At 48.0% G+C, this 14,866-nt stretch overlaps 1 protein-coding gene across 2 annotated transcripts in view; it reads right to left on the reverse strand.

The window, feature by feature from the left end:
• Positions 1 to 14,866, reverse strand: part of MYO15A (myosin XVA) — a 3,541,761-nt gene that overhangs the window by 1,898,652 nt on the left and 1,628,243 nt on the right. For both annotated transcript variants that reach the window (XM_069645706.1, XM_069645705.1), the window contains exon 36: positions 3,346 to 3,510. In XM_069645706.1, coding sequence (XP_069501807.1) covers positions 3,346 to 3,510 — 165 coding nt within the window. The remainder of the gene's footprint in view (positions 1 to 3,345; positions 3,511 to 14,866) is intronic.

Raw genomic sequence — 14,866 nt, forward strand, 5'->3', positions numbered from 1 at the left:
GCACTATCCTGGTTGAGGGTCCTCAACCCAACCTCCTACTCTTTGACCGGATCCTGCCTCCCCTCATTAACTTCCTTCCTTCTGCTGCCTCTCACCTCCCCACTCACACTGTCCCTCTTCCCCTGACCTGAGTACCACGCCCCTGTACTCCACCTCAAAAAACCTTCAAAGGCAGAGACCTCCTCAACCTGGCAACTCTTAACACCCGCTCTGCCAACAAACACTCTGCTGACATCTGCCTCCTTCTTGAAGACACTGACCTCGACTTTCTTGCTCTCACAGAGACCTGGTTCAATGCCAGCTCAGTCACTGCTTTTGACTCCCTCCACTCTGTCGGCTTCAAGATCATTTCCAAGCCTCAAACTCACTGTGCTGGCAGTGGGGTTGCCGTAATGTATCCCAAGTAAGTTCCTTTTTCCATTGTACCCACCCAACTCTACACTTGCTTCAAGAGCCTGGTCTGCAAGTTGGTCATCTCTCCCTCCTTGACCCTTACCATAACTACCATCTATCGGCCTCCAGGCACTACCACCCTGTTCCTCTCTGAATGGGCTGATGTCTCCTCCTCCTTACTTTCATCTACTTCCAACCTCCTCCTCTTGGGTGACTTCAACATCCAAACAGACACTGCTGCCTCAGCATCCATTCTGTTCATTGACCACTGTGCCTCCCTTTCCCTCCTCCCCTCCGGTCCAACCCACTCAGCTGGACACACCCTGGACGCCATCATGCACTCAGACCTCTCACTCGCTCCACCTCTGGTGACCCCTCCCTCCTGGTCAGACCATGCGCTCCTTTCCTCCCACCTCGGTCCCTTCAGCTCTCCTACCGCACCCACAAAAGCCCTGCCAACCTCGTACTCGAACATTCACCTGATGAAACGAGTGTCAGCCGCTGCCTTTGCCTCTACCTTCATCTCCCCTATCTCCTCTACCTCAGACTCTACCACAGACTGCTCTCAGCAATCTTCACTCATTAATCACCAATACCCTTGACATTCTCGCCCCAGTCATGAGGATCCGCATGAAACCTGCCTCTAAGTGTAATACTTGGTATGACTCCAAACTTGCAGCCATGAAACAAAAATGCAGAGCAGCGGAACCAAAGTGGCGGACTTCAGTCTCAACCTCTGATTAACTGGTGTGCCATCTGCTCCAAGGGCAAAACCGATTCGCCATCCATGCCAAGAAAAGTGCCCACATTCAGGCACGAGTACCAGGTGCATCCAATATAATGGCTGAACTTTTCAAAATCTGCAGGGAGCTAGACAACCCTTCCACAATCTCTTCCACCCCTCTTTCTTCCCAGGCCCTCTGCAATGCACTAGCCACACCTTTTGCCATCAAAACTCAGGATATCCTGAACACCCTTGTTACTCACCCACCTACCCATCCCACACCCCCTTGGCTACCCGCCTTCCTCCCTCCTTCTCTCCCTCCCTCAAGCACTCCCTTGTGTGCCCACTGTTAAAAAAAGCCTTCAGCAGACCCTACCTGTCCATCCAACTACCGCCCTATTTCAATCACCCCCTTACTGGGGAAACTGCTGGAGAATCTGACCTTGCCCAAACTCAACTTGTACACTGAACTAGTTGGTGGTCTCCACAATCATCAATCTGGATTCCGAGCATCCAGAGGCACGGAAACTGCTCTTCTGAACACCCGTGAAGACCTGCTTGCATCCCTGGACTCCAATTACTCAGCTGTCCTCATTTTACTTGCTCTCTCTTCTACCTTTTACACTGTCAACCATTACATCCTTATACAATAGCTCCATGATACCCTTGGTATCTCGGAACAGGTACTGGAATGGCTAACTTCTTTTCTAACTGACCGCTCTTCGCATATCATCCTGGGCACATTCTCTCCTACTTCCTTCTCCACCTGTGTTGTCCCGCAGGGATCTATCCTCTCCCCCTGGCTCTTTAACATCTACTTTGCTCAGCTGGCATGCCTCATCTCCTTCTTCTCACCAACTTCCAGTGTTATGTAGACAACACTCATCTCTTTTTCAGTCTTCCTGCTGACTCACTCGCACCTTCCTTCATCCCTGACTGCCTGTCTGCCATCCAGGCTTGGTGCTCTTCCAATGATCTCTACCTCAATGCCAGAAAAACTGAGCTCCTTCCGATTGGGACCCCTGCTTCCTCCTTCTTCCCTTCTCTCTGGCCTCCCACCATGGGCCCTCTCCATGCTCCTTCTTCTGAAGCCAGAAACCTTGGAGTCATCTTTCACTCCTCTTTGTCCTTCCTCCCTCTCACGCAGTACATTGCCAAGAAGTCCCAGTTCCCACTGTTCCTTCTCAAAGGAATTCTCCCATTTCTCACTTTCCCCCAGAAGCTCAATGTTTCCCGAGCCCTGGATCTCTCTAGGCTTGACTATTGCAACAGCCTCCTCCTCAATTTACCTTCTTCCACTTTGCGACCCCTTCAGCTAATCCAGAATATAGCAGCAAGACTTATACTTGGCCTTAAGCCCAGCGACTGCATGTCTCCTGCCCTAAAAAGCCTCCACTGACTCCACAGATCAAATTAAAATCCCTCTGCATCATCCATAAGGCTGTCTAGGGCTGGGGACCACACTATCTGCAACTTTCTCTTACCAAATACTCTCCTTCTATACCTCTATATTCCTCGGCACCAACTCTCTGTGTGTAAAGCGTTTTGCTAAACAGAGAGCAGGAGGCTGCTTGCTTTCCGGAGCTCGATTCCTCCTCTGGAAAAGCTTCCCCCTCCCTCTGCATCTTGAGCAGGACGCTCTGAAGTTCTGAAAGCACCTCAAGACTCTCCTCTTTCCTCCTCCTTCCCTTTTTCCTTCCTCTGCTAATACCACAGTTGCTGTGATTGGTGCCTTGGACTCTTATGCATCCTCTGGGCCTCTGACCATTCACACCCAAACTCCCCAGCATCTGTCTTCTTCAGCACTTGCCTCGCGACACCCTCCGCACTTTCCACCCAACACAGCTCCTGGCTGCATAGCACTTACCATACCTTGCACTTCATCTGTCGCTCACCTTGAGCACGGACACCACAGCACCTACCCCGCTGCCCTCTTCCTTCCTGCACTTTTACATTTTGAATACTCACAAGGTATAGTAGATTCGGCCGTCCCTTCCCCCTCTGTATTTTTTGTTGTTGTATTTAATTGTACTGCTATCCCATGTTCCCTGCCTGCTGCTCTGTGGGTGCTTTGAAACAGAATGTGTTTCCTGTATAAACGACTAACAAGCAAACAATAAATAAATAAATGTGAAACATAATAAAGTTGCAATGTACTTGCCTTCCCTAAAAAAATGGAAGTTTTGCCTATGAAGCAAGGAGACTGTAAAGGAAGCCCTGAAACATACCTGATGAGGAACTGCTACTCGAGGTCTGGCCGTACCGCCCGGAGTTGCCCGCACGGAGCCAGGAACATTCGGAGTTGAGCGAACTGGGCTGGGGGGCTGAGCTGGAGAGTTGGCTGCAGCCATTTGATGCTGGAATGCCATTGCTTGCACTGTCATCTGTCGAGCCTGTCAACAAAACAGAAAAGTGATTTTTCAACACATATCACATGTCATTGTCATCATCGAACAGATCAAGACCTTAAAACGGTCCTCATTACATGCTTGGTGGTATCCTGCCGGTAAATCCGGCAGGATATCACCAAACAGAATTACTGTTAGTGGCACTTGGTCTGCCGGAATTACAGGCAGATTACAAGTGCCGGTAAGGGCGGTAAATCCCCATTCCATGGAGTCCCATAGTACTCCGTGGGGGGATTTGCTGGTATTACCGGTACCGGCAAAACTGCTGCTGGTAATACAGGCTATTTTTTTGTGATGAGGTGGCTGAAATACCTCCAGCTCTTGGCTGCAGGTAATTCCAGCTATCCCACCGGCGGTGGTTTGCCGGTGCGGAAACGTGCCGGTAAACAGAATTACTGCAATGTTATTTCCACATCGGCTAACTCGTAATATGTTTTCTCTATGCTAGACTTTTAGGATTTGTCCAGCTGACCCAACACTGACCTTATACTTGTAGATGTTGTGAATTACAAATAAATATGTTTGCAGATCCAGGAAGACCTGGATGCAACAATGAAGGAGTTCAGAGACTTTAACCTGAACAAAAAAATAACTAAACTCAAAAAAGATCTATCCGTCTATACACAAGAAAAGATCTATCCATATATCACAAACGCCTATTATGAAGACATAAGTGCCAACAACCCGGCTCCACCAGGCCAGCATCTAAACCAGCACAATAAAAAAGGGATCCAGAATAATAGAACCAGACCTAATAATTGGTCTTTTTCAAGCGGCAGCTCAGGGAGTGGTTCAAACTCATCCGGCCTGAACAGCTCCATGAACAACACAGGCCCACCCAACACGGCCCATCCATCCAAACCTTTTTTTCAAGGCGGGCGGAAAAGAGGCAAGAACAAAGGCAGAGGCAACTGGCAGCCACAGGTCCATTGGCACAACCAGTCACCAACTGTAACCCGCAGCAGAGGCCGCGGACAGGGACAACAGGGACAGCCAGGATCCCTAGCCGAGTAGATCCCACATTTGAAGGCGAACTAGAGAGACATGACCAACATTAACAAAGTCTTATCATGAATATATCTACATACACGTTATCTATAGATGAGATAGACCTACTTGAGAAAGGCCTCTCATTTGTACCATCGGCAGACCATGACCCTTTCCAGAGTCGAATAGAAGTGGCTCAATTGGTGAGAAATCCGGCTAAAACAATATTTTGGCTCCATCACCACCACTACAGGAAAGAAGGGTGTCACCAACCTACGAGGCAAGTCCACCTTTTATCCTCCACCGAACGGTATCTCTCCCGAATCCATTACATTTGAAAAGGCTCTATTAAAACAACTTGATACACTAGAAGCAGATCTAGTTCCTGGCTACAAGAACTTCTCCAAGAAGAACAGACTAGCATTCCAATCACTACCAAATAATGAATCTATAACCATAAAACCTGCAGACAAAGGTGGAGCAATAGTCATCATGGACACCTCAGCATACAACCTCATGGTCCAAAGTCTCTTGCAGGACACTTCAAGCTAAAGACAACTCGGGTCAGACCCCACAGAATCAATCAGAGAACTAATATTGCCCATCTTGGAAGAAGCCAGCGCTGAAGAATTTATCAGTAACAAAGAATACGATTTTCTCAACCCAGGACCCCTAGGAATGTCATCCGCTGATGCTCTTGGCGCCTGTTTCCGCGTTGGCAGGTCCTCGACAGGAGGCGGAGCAGATATTCCGTCACGTTCCTTCCCCTGCGTAGACTGCCGGTCTAGAGGTTTTTCAACATGGCGACCGCTGGGAGGTACTTAGCTCCACTTCCCCCAGCGGTCATCGCGTTGCAACCCTCTTGCTGTGCGTTTTCGCTACCTTTGGGTAGCGATAAGTTCTCCTTTTCACGCTAGTTCTCCTTTTCTCACGGCCACGCTTGACCGTACCTTTTGTTTCTCTGGCTCGGCCTTCTCGCGGGTCGCCTTCTCGCTCTCTTCCCTCTTACACTTCCCTTCTTTTCTCCACTGCTGCTCACCTGCATTCCCCCCGCAGTTCCTGCTTCATATCTCCGCAGGCTGGCCGCGGGCTCCCGCTTGTTTCCCCCGGCAGCCTCTCTCTCTCCTGCCGACAGCTTTCTCTTTCTCCTCTCTCCACCCCGCTCTGTTTTTGGACGGTGTGTACTTGGAGCTGACTCCAGCGGCTCTAGTATTTCGGCGGAACCCATTCCGCTCACGCTCCTGCTGCTGTTACACCCCGCCGTGCACATCACTCCAGAAGACGGGCTTGTTCTTTAAAAGGTACGCACAAACATGTTTTCCTTCCTTATGGTATGCGGCGCTTCATTCCCCCATTCCTTTCACAATGGAGATTGCGGCAGGGGTTGAACAAACTACGAGTACCATGATCCTCCACTGCACTATCATGTGCCCTGCGCCTCCAATCACCATGCTCTGACGTTTTGCTTTCTCTTTCGGATAAATGCAGTCTTTTCATTCAGCTCGCTGCTTCTGATTGAAGTTGCTGACGCCTTTGAAGTTTCGTCTTCGTCCTTTCTTGAATATCTGGAATTCTTGACCTTTGCCTGCCTAACGGACCGTCTTGTCTGCTGCTTTGTACTTTACTGCCAGGTTGGTGTACCAGGACCTATTTCTTGTTTTCACGGACTGCCTTGCCAAATCGATTTTGTACTTCTGCTGCCCGCACGTTAACAGGACCCTTTCAAGTCTTGCTCCTAGCCCTGAACTGCACATCTAACAGGATTACCGTCTGGGATTCGTTGACATTTCTATCAAGTCTGATATCGGACATTGGGAATTGCGTTTACCTTTCTTCAACAAGTGCACAGGGGGACGCTGCGCTGTGTGTGCACCAACCCGGAACTAGTGCGCTCCTCGTGCCGTTCGGGTTAGAACCCTCACTAACATTCCCATTTATTATTTTACACTGCCGTTTGTTTCACCTTGGATTGATCCCAACACTACTAGTGGTAAGGAGTGTTTCTTTCCTATTCCAACCTATTGTCATAGTTCCTTGAATAGTCTTGACAGGGATATTATCTTGAGGTAGAAATAATCCATCCCCGGTCTGCAATTATAGAACTCATCTCTTCTTCTTTATTTTTACAGCTGGTAAACCGTGGCGGTGTGTTCTCCCCGCTCTTTTGGGTGATCGGGCTCTTGTACTGTTTTAATCAGTAGGGGGTCATATCATTTTAAAGATCTATTCCCTCACAGAGAGGAGGCTCGGTTGGAGGCCCCATCCGAGCTCTTCAATCAAACCCTGCGAATGCATTACAAATAAATCTAATAAGACATGGCAGTGGTATCTGTGTACTATTTCCGTTTCCATCTAATATATAGACAAACATGGTGTTATAATGCCTCAGTAACGCCAGTGCCACCGGTGGGTTGCCGCCAACCCGGTAACATTGTTTCCGCCGCCTGAGATCCCGGTGCCACTGGGACATTACAAGTCCCAGCGGCCCGGGATCTCAGGCGACGGAAATCGTAAGTCCCCATTCCCATAGAGTCCGATAGGACTCTATGGGAGTGGGGAGATGGAAGCACTGGCACTGTTTCTAACTGTGCCAGTGCTTCAGTAAAAACCGTGCCTACCGGGGCCAATGCGCCCTGCAGGTCAGATCCTGCCGGGTGCAGAGATCACAGCAGGCACAGTTGTAGTCTGCCGGTCCGGAATGGGTGCCGGTACGTTGGTACCATGTTAGGCAGAAACCTGTGCAGTTCCCTTAGGGACCACTGCAAAAGATTTAAGACTACAGGTGTTAGCAGTAAACCCACTTGGTAGCAGTCTGTACCACCCAGATTTACCTGGTAGCTGTGCCTGAGCAGTCAGACTTCCCTCAAGAAGAGTTAGGCAGTATGAAAAGTATACTCAATAGGCACTCAGATACAATAATACAAGCAAACACTGACCAGAGCTTTGGTATCAAAGTATATAATTACTTATTTATGAAGACACAGTTGAAACACTCCAGCACTCTTATTGTAAAATATTCTAAACACAGTTAATATTATGATACATACACCCCTATTTCCCTTATTAGAAAATCACAGTAAGACACCACTTATTTTCATACAGAGGTGAGCGCTTAACTAGATTGCACTCTACTAAGGTCGTGAAAAAGGGAGGGAAAAAGACAGAATATGCAGGATTACCCCACTCTACGATTCAGGAACACTATTAGCCAGGCAGAGGACAAAAAAACACTGGTGAGCCAAAGTCCAAAGGCTAGGCCCACTCTTAGAGAGAGCAGAGCACAAATGCGCCCAAGATCACACAGTTACACTAGGCTTAGAAAGTCTTGCAGAGGGTTCAGAAAAGAGTTTAGAGAGGCTTAGAAAAGTTTAGCCAAGGTGTCCCAGGCTAACCCAGGTTCGAAAGCCGGGGGCTAAATCTACCCCGTACAGTCGGTTGCAAGGGAAGCCAGGCGGGACACGGTACCTTAAGTGGGAAGGATCCTCCAGCGGTGGCAGTTGTTCCTGGTAGTGGTTGCAAGTTGCGTCGTCGTCCAGGGGAAGAGAAGATCTCGACGTGGAGGAAAGATGCAGGTCGTTGCACTACCAGGGCAGAAACCAGCCGCAGAGTTTTCCGGTAAAAGGTGGTACCTTTGTCTCGCGGTCGTGGTAAAACGTGGTATCCCGGTTGCCGGGGGTGCTTAGCACGGGCAAGGCGGCCATGAGATACGTCGGGAAAGCGAAAAGACGGTGAAAATGGTTATCCCCACCAGTCAAAGGAAGAAGACTCTCCGGCGGGAGATCTCCTCTGTCGTTGGGAAAAGTGGTGAGACGGTCCAGCAGGGCTCCACCGGTCGTGGTGTCGAGGCAGGTCGGCTCAGCTTCTCCCTCGTCGGATTCTTAGGTCCTGTGGCGACTTCTGAAGTTCCATTCCCCAAAGCCCTGCTTTTATGCAGCAAACCCCCATTCACTCAGCCTAGCTGTCACTCAAACATGCTAAGTGGTGAGCCGGCCGGCTCACCACTTGGGCCAATCAGGACGGAGTGCGACTTGAGTTGCCTAGGTAACTCAGTCTAGGGTGCCTAAATTCCCCTCCACCCCTCCTAAGTACCCCAGACATAGTGGCACCACTTTGGAGGTCTTCTGTGGAGAAGCCCGCCAAAAAGTGGAACAAAGGGCTCGACTTGGGTTGGAGTCACAGAAGAGAACACAAACGCCAATTTAGAATCAAGTTTTGGCAAAAAATACCAACCGGAGAATGAATATTAATTAAACTGGCGGTATGTTCGAGGCTACCTTAAATAATTAAATAAAGATAGTAGCCTAAAACAATGGGAAATCCAATAGGAAAATATTTGCGGTCGAATATAAAAAGTCGTATCCACTGCCACCAGCCAAAACTCGATCAGGGGGGACGGAGACGTGCCCACTCGACTAAAAGACCCTGGGGCAGTCGAATTGCCCCAGCCAGTACGTCCACAATATGATGGTTTGTACTGGTTCTGTTCAGAATTTAAGACTAGTAAAGTCAATGGTGACTTTACATACCCTGGGAGACAGTAGTCAGTCCCAGGATATGGAGTCTATACTGGGGGGTCACTATGACACCCCTGTGGTACTGCACGGAGGGTGCTGTGTAACACACATCACAAAAACACATGAAACCCTATGGAGTAAAAGACCCCATATCCCATTAAACACATCTAGGTTCAAAGAAACACACTCAAATCATGTCCAAGAGTGAGGGTAAAAGAGTCTCACTTTTGGCAGGAGAAAAAGATAAACCCCAAAAATCCAGCAAAGCTGTTGGGGGACTCACTAGGTTAGGAAATTCAGCCTAAACAGAGAATTCTCCCTAAGACTCGCCCCCCCCAGACTAAGGGACAGGAGGATTTAATCCACTCCTGGATGAACCTCATACCTCTAGTCGATGACATACATCCTAGAGAGTCCATCAGCATTTTGATGGTGACACCTTGACCTATGTTCTATGGCCCAAGCAAAGGTTTTCCTTTGTAAGATATAGGACCTACAAACCCTTTGAGGAACATCAGTCTTTTTAAAGTTATAGGGGATCTGGTTGACCAGTCCCTCAGAAGTTGTTACAACTTCTGAACCTGTGTTAGGCTTTTTCAAGGGGTCCTTATAAAGGATTCCCTTAGATCTAGAGGGCCCTCCAAGGTTCCTTACCACCTCTCTTGGGGGAGCAGGTTGGGTCTTCGGCCTCTTGGTTGGAGGGGTTGGGGTTAGGCAATGTACCTGCTTCCCCTTCCTCTTAGATCTAACCTTACCTACTTTAGGAGTTTCCCCCTAATACTAGGATTTGAGTTGGGGTCTTCAGTAGAAGGTCCAACAGTCTGAAGGTTTTTGGCCTTAGACTTGTCTTTCCTGGTTTTCCACCAGCATTCAGAATTACCAGTTCTCTTAGGCCTAGGTAGGGGCCCAGTAGGTCTATCCACCTCTTCCTCAGAAGCAGGGTGAGTCACAGACTCTGAAACTGGGGGAACAATGATGGAGCTTGGTTGGGGCTCCCATTTCCCTACTGTACTAGCCTGAGATGTGCCTGGGTTAGAGGTCAACTTACTAACACCAGGGCTTGTAGTGGGGGTCTCAGTAGAGGTTCCCACAGGCTTAGAGGGGTCCCTTAAGGTGGCCTCTCTAGCCAATTTGGTTAGGTTCTGGTTCTCCATACTGGGAGGTCTGGGGGTATGTGACACTACTCCTAGAGTTCTCAGGTCATTCCCCAACAGGACTTTCCCAGGCACCTCAGTCTGAACACTGACAGGGATCCTCACTGTCATGTTGTTACAATGAATGAGGGCTGGTAGAATAGGAACCATTTGGACAGGGCCTCCAGACATCTTAGTGGGACCTTTGGGCGCTTTTGCCACATCCTCAGGTTGAAAGAAGCTTTCATCCACTACTGTTCTGCTGGCACCAGTGTCTCTCCTGGCAGGAGTATCCTGGCCATTGACAAGAACACTGTCCACATAATACACCTTATAGTTAACAGGTAGGGAGGTATACACAACCCTATTCTCGGGACTAACCAGACCCATAGGCTCTAAGTTTACAGTTGCTTGAAGACCCAAGGGTTCTTCAACAAAGAGTTCAAAGTGGGCACTAGTCATCTGTACTTCATCCTCAGGAGTGAAGTCTAAGGAGACTGTGCTGATCCCTGCAGGTTTACCCTTGCATCTGGGATCCCCTTTGATATGGTCAGTAGTCTTACAGATATACCATTGTCCAAATGCTCTCTGAAAGTGTGGCTTGTTCTGACCTCCTTCCGGTTGTTGACCAGACGGTACACTAGCCTGATTCGGTTTACCCTGGGGCTTACCCTGGTTATTTTGTTGTTTGTGGCCCTCTTTGGCATGGGAGGTATTAGAATTCTCTGGATTCACTTTAGGCGGCTGCTTTCCCTCATCCTTTTTCTGAGTGACCCCTGAATCCTTGTGAGTGGCCCTGTTGGCAACCCACAAGTAAGCAGCCTTAGCTAGTTTTCTGGAATCTAGTTCCTTTGAATCAGCCAAGTGCTGCCTGAGCTCAGGAGAGCAGGCATCATAAATTGACTCCAACATAAAAAGATTTTTCATACCTTCATAAGTGTTCACCTTGTAACCCTTAATCCATCCCTCTAAGTTTTTCAAACATTCACTCACCCAGGTAGCCCAAGGGGTACCATCATTCTTTTTGAGGGTCCTAAACCTCTTAAGATACTGGGAAGGGGTCTTCCCAAACCTAGCTATCAGAGATAGTTTCACACATTCATACTCTTTCCTATCCTCCTCCCCCAACTCCATTACCACATCAGTTGCAACAGGGGGAAGCCTAGAGAACAACCAGGTGAGTAAGTAATTTCCTGTGATGTTCTGGAGCCCATGATTATATTCAAACAGAGACAACCAATCCAACACATCCAACTTAGGCTCATACATACCAACCAATTCTTTAGGCATCCGGGGTCTTTTAGGACTGGAACTTCTAGAGGAGCCAGAGAGAGAAGCATTTTCAACAGACAATTTCTTCATTTCTAGCTCATGTTTGAGCTCCATTTCCCTTAGCCTTCGTTCTTGATTCATTTCCTGATGTCTCTGTTCAGCCAGAGTATTCACTTTCTTGAACTCTAGTTCAAGTTTCATTTTCTCTAATTCGAGATATTGAGGACTTAGTGTGGGACTTGGTAAAGGCCCAGTAGGTACAGCAGGTAGGGCAGACAGAGGCCTAGGGGGGACAGTCACAGCAGCCTCACCCTCCTCTTCTGACTCTTCCTCAAGATTATCAATATTTGGATCAATATCAATTTCTATACTGTTATCTACATTTTCTGGCATGGTAGGTTCCTCAGACCCATCATCCAGACTTTGGTTAGCTAACAACCTTTCTATTAACTCCATTTTCTTGCCTTTAGTCAGGAGGTTCTTATGCTTACACAATACTCTTAAACAATCAGCAGTTTTTGTAGCAAGGGACTCTTGACTATAAGTTTCCATAGTTGACATGTTAGAAAGATTACTTTTCCAGTGCTAAGCTTTGTGGTTAGTTGTACTAAGGTATCCTCAAGCACTCTAAAGTGTATACTCAATACAAATCCCACCGCTGTACACCAGTGTTAGGCAGAAACCTGTGCAGTTCCCTTAGGGACCACTGCAAAAGATTTAAGACTGCAGGTGTTAGCAGTAAACCCACTTGGTAGCGGTCTGTACCACCCAGATTTACCTGGTAGCTGTGGCTGAGCAGTCAGACTTCCCTCAATAAGAGTTAGGCAGTATGCAAAGTATACTCAATAGGCACTCAGATACAATAATACAAGCAAACACTGACCAGAGCTTTGGTATCAAAGTATATAATTATTTATTTATGAACACACAGTTGAAACACTCCAGCACTCTTATTGTAAAATATTCTAAACACAGTTACTATTATGATATATACACCCCTTTTTCCCTTATTAGAAAATCACAGTAAGACAGCACCTATTTTCATACAGAGGTGAGCGCTTAACTAAATTGCACTCTACTAAGGTCGTGAAAAAGGGAGGGAAAAAGACAGAATATGCAGGTTTACCCCACTCTACGATTCAGGAACACTATTAGCCAGGCAGAGAGCAAAAAATCACTGGTGAGCCAAAGTCCAAAGGCTGGGCCCACTCTTAGAGAGAGAAGAGCACAAATGCACCCAAGATCACACAGTTACACTAGGCTTCGAAAGTCTTGCAGAGGGTTCAGAAAAGAGTTTAGAGAGGCTTAGTGTCCCAGGCTAACCCAGGTTCAAAAGCCGGGGGCTAAATCTACCCCGTACAATCGGTTGCAAGGGAAGCCAGGCGGGTCACGGTACCTTAAGTGGGAAGGATCCTCCAGCGGTGGCAGTTGTTCCTGGTAGTGGTTGCAAGTTGCGTCGTCGTCCAGGGGAAGAGAAGATCTCGACGTGGAGGAAAGATGCAGGTCGTTGCACTACCAGGGCAGAAACCAGCCGCTGAGTTTTCCGGTAAAAGGTGGTACCTTTGTCTCGCGGTCGTGGTAAAACGTGGTATCTCGGTTGCCGGGGTGCTTAGCACGGGGAAGGCGGCCACGAGGTACGTCGGCAAAGCGAAAAGACGGTGAAACTGGTTATACCCACCAGTCAAAGGAAGAAGACTCTCCGGCGGGAGATCTCCTCTGTCGTTGGGAAAAGTGGTGAGACGGTCCAGCAGGGCTCCACCGGTCGTGGTGTCGTGGCACATCGGCTCAGCTTCTCCCTCATCGGATTCTTAGGTCCTGTGGCGACTTCTGAAGTTCCAGTCCCCAAAGCCCTGCTTTTATGCAGAAAAACCCCCATTCACTCAGCCTAGCTGTCACTCAAACATGCTAAGTGGTGAGCCGGCCGGCTCACCACTTGGGCCAATCAGGACGGAGTGCGACTTGAGTTGCCTAGGCAACTCAGTCCAGGGTGCCTAAATTCCCCTCCACCCCTCCTAAGTACCCCGACATAGTGGCACCACTTTGGAGGGCTTCTGTGGAGAAGCCCGCCAAAAAGTGGAACAAAGGGGTCGACTTGGGTTGGAGTCACAGAAGAGAACACAAACGCCCTTTTAGAATCAAGTTTTGGCAAAAAATACCAACCGGAGAATTAATATTAATTAAATAAACCGGCGGTATGTTGGAGGCTACCTTAAATAATTAAATAAAGATAGTATCCTAAAACAATGGGAAATCCAATAGGAAAATATTCGCGGTTGAATATAATAAGTAGTATCCACTGCCACCAGCCAAAACTTGATCAGGGGGGACGGAGACGTGCCCCCTCGACTAACAGACCCTGGGGCAATCGAATTGCCCCAGCCAGTATGTCCACAATATGATGGTTTGTACTGGTTCTGTTCAGAATTTAAGACTAGTAAAGTCAATGGTGACTTTACATACCCTGGGAGACAGTAGTCAGTCTCAGAGTATGGAGTCTATACTGGGGGGTCACTATGACACCCCTGTGGTACTGCACGGAGGGTGCTGGTAACACACATCACAAAAACACATGAAACCCTATGGAGTAAAAGACCCCATATCCCATTAAACACATCTAGATTCAAAGAAACACACTCAGATCATGTCCAAGAGTGAGGGTAAAAGAGTCTCACTTTTGGCAGGAGAAAAAAATAAACCCCAAAAATCCAGCAAAGCTGCTGGGGGACTCACTAGGTTAGGAAATTCAGCCTAAACAGAGAATTCTCCCTAACATACCAGCACCCTTAATTCCAGACCGGCAGACTTGTAATGAGGCCCAATCTCTTATCTCTATTTACTTTCTAGTCTCTACCTATTTACTTGTGCTATGCTAGAGTGAAATTGACCTCTGTCCCACTTCTGCCGTGTTTCTTGAAAGTGTCCTATGCTTTCTATACTCTTTCAGGGACTCACGTGATTGGCAGACAGAATACAGTCTCCCTCTGGCAATCTCATACCCTGACCGACGAACAGCTGCCATTACTCTACCAATTCATGTAGGTTATTTTACCCCAGCGCAAGGATAACAACAATAAGCTACCTGCCCTCTTGGTCAGCTTTGGTAGCAAAGGAATAACATTTCAGATATCCTTGCATACTGTTGCTCCACACTTATAAACAAGGCACATAGAGGTGGGGGGAGGGATTTGATAGCAGAGCGCAACACAAAACAAAATGTGATTCATCTTTTGATCACCAATGAACAAATATGCAATTATTCCATGTACAGGGTACATAACCTGTGTAAGTAGAGCTGGTATTGTGCCACATACCCCCAGTGCCCATTCAGTAAAGGTATTGCACTACAAATCCCTTTGTGTGCTGGTCAGCCCAGCTACCCATCCTACATTCATCCCGTTGTGTGTTGTGTACCCAACATATCATGCTAACACTCGT

This window comes from Ambystoma mexicanum, chromosome 2p, assembly GCF_040938575.1.
Source record: "Ambystoma mexicanum isolate Mex_15411 chromosome 2p, UKY_AmexF1_1, whole genome shotgun sequence".
In the NCBI taxonomy this organism is placed as follows: Eukaryota; Metazoa; Chordata; class Amphibia; order Caudata; family Ambystomatidae; genus Ambystoma; species Ambystoma mexicanum.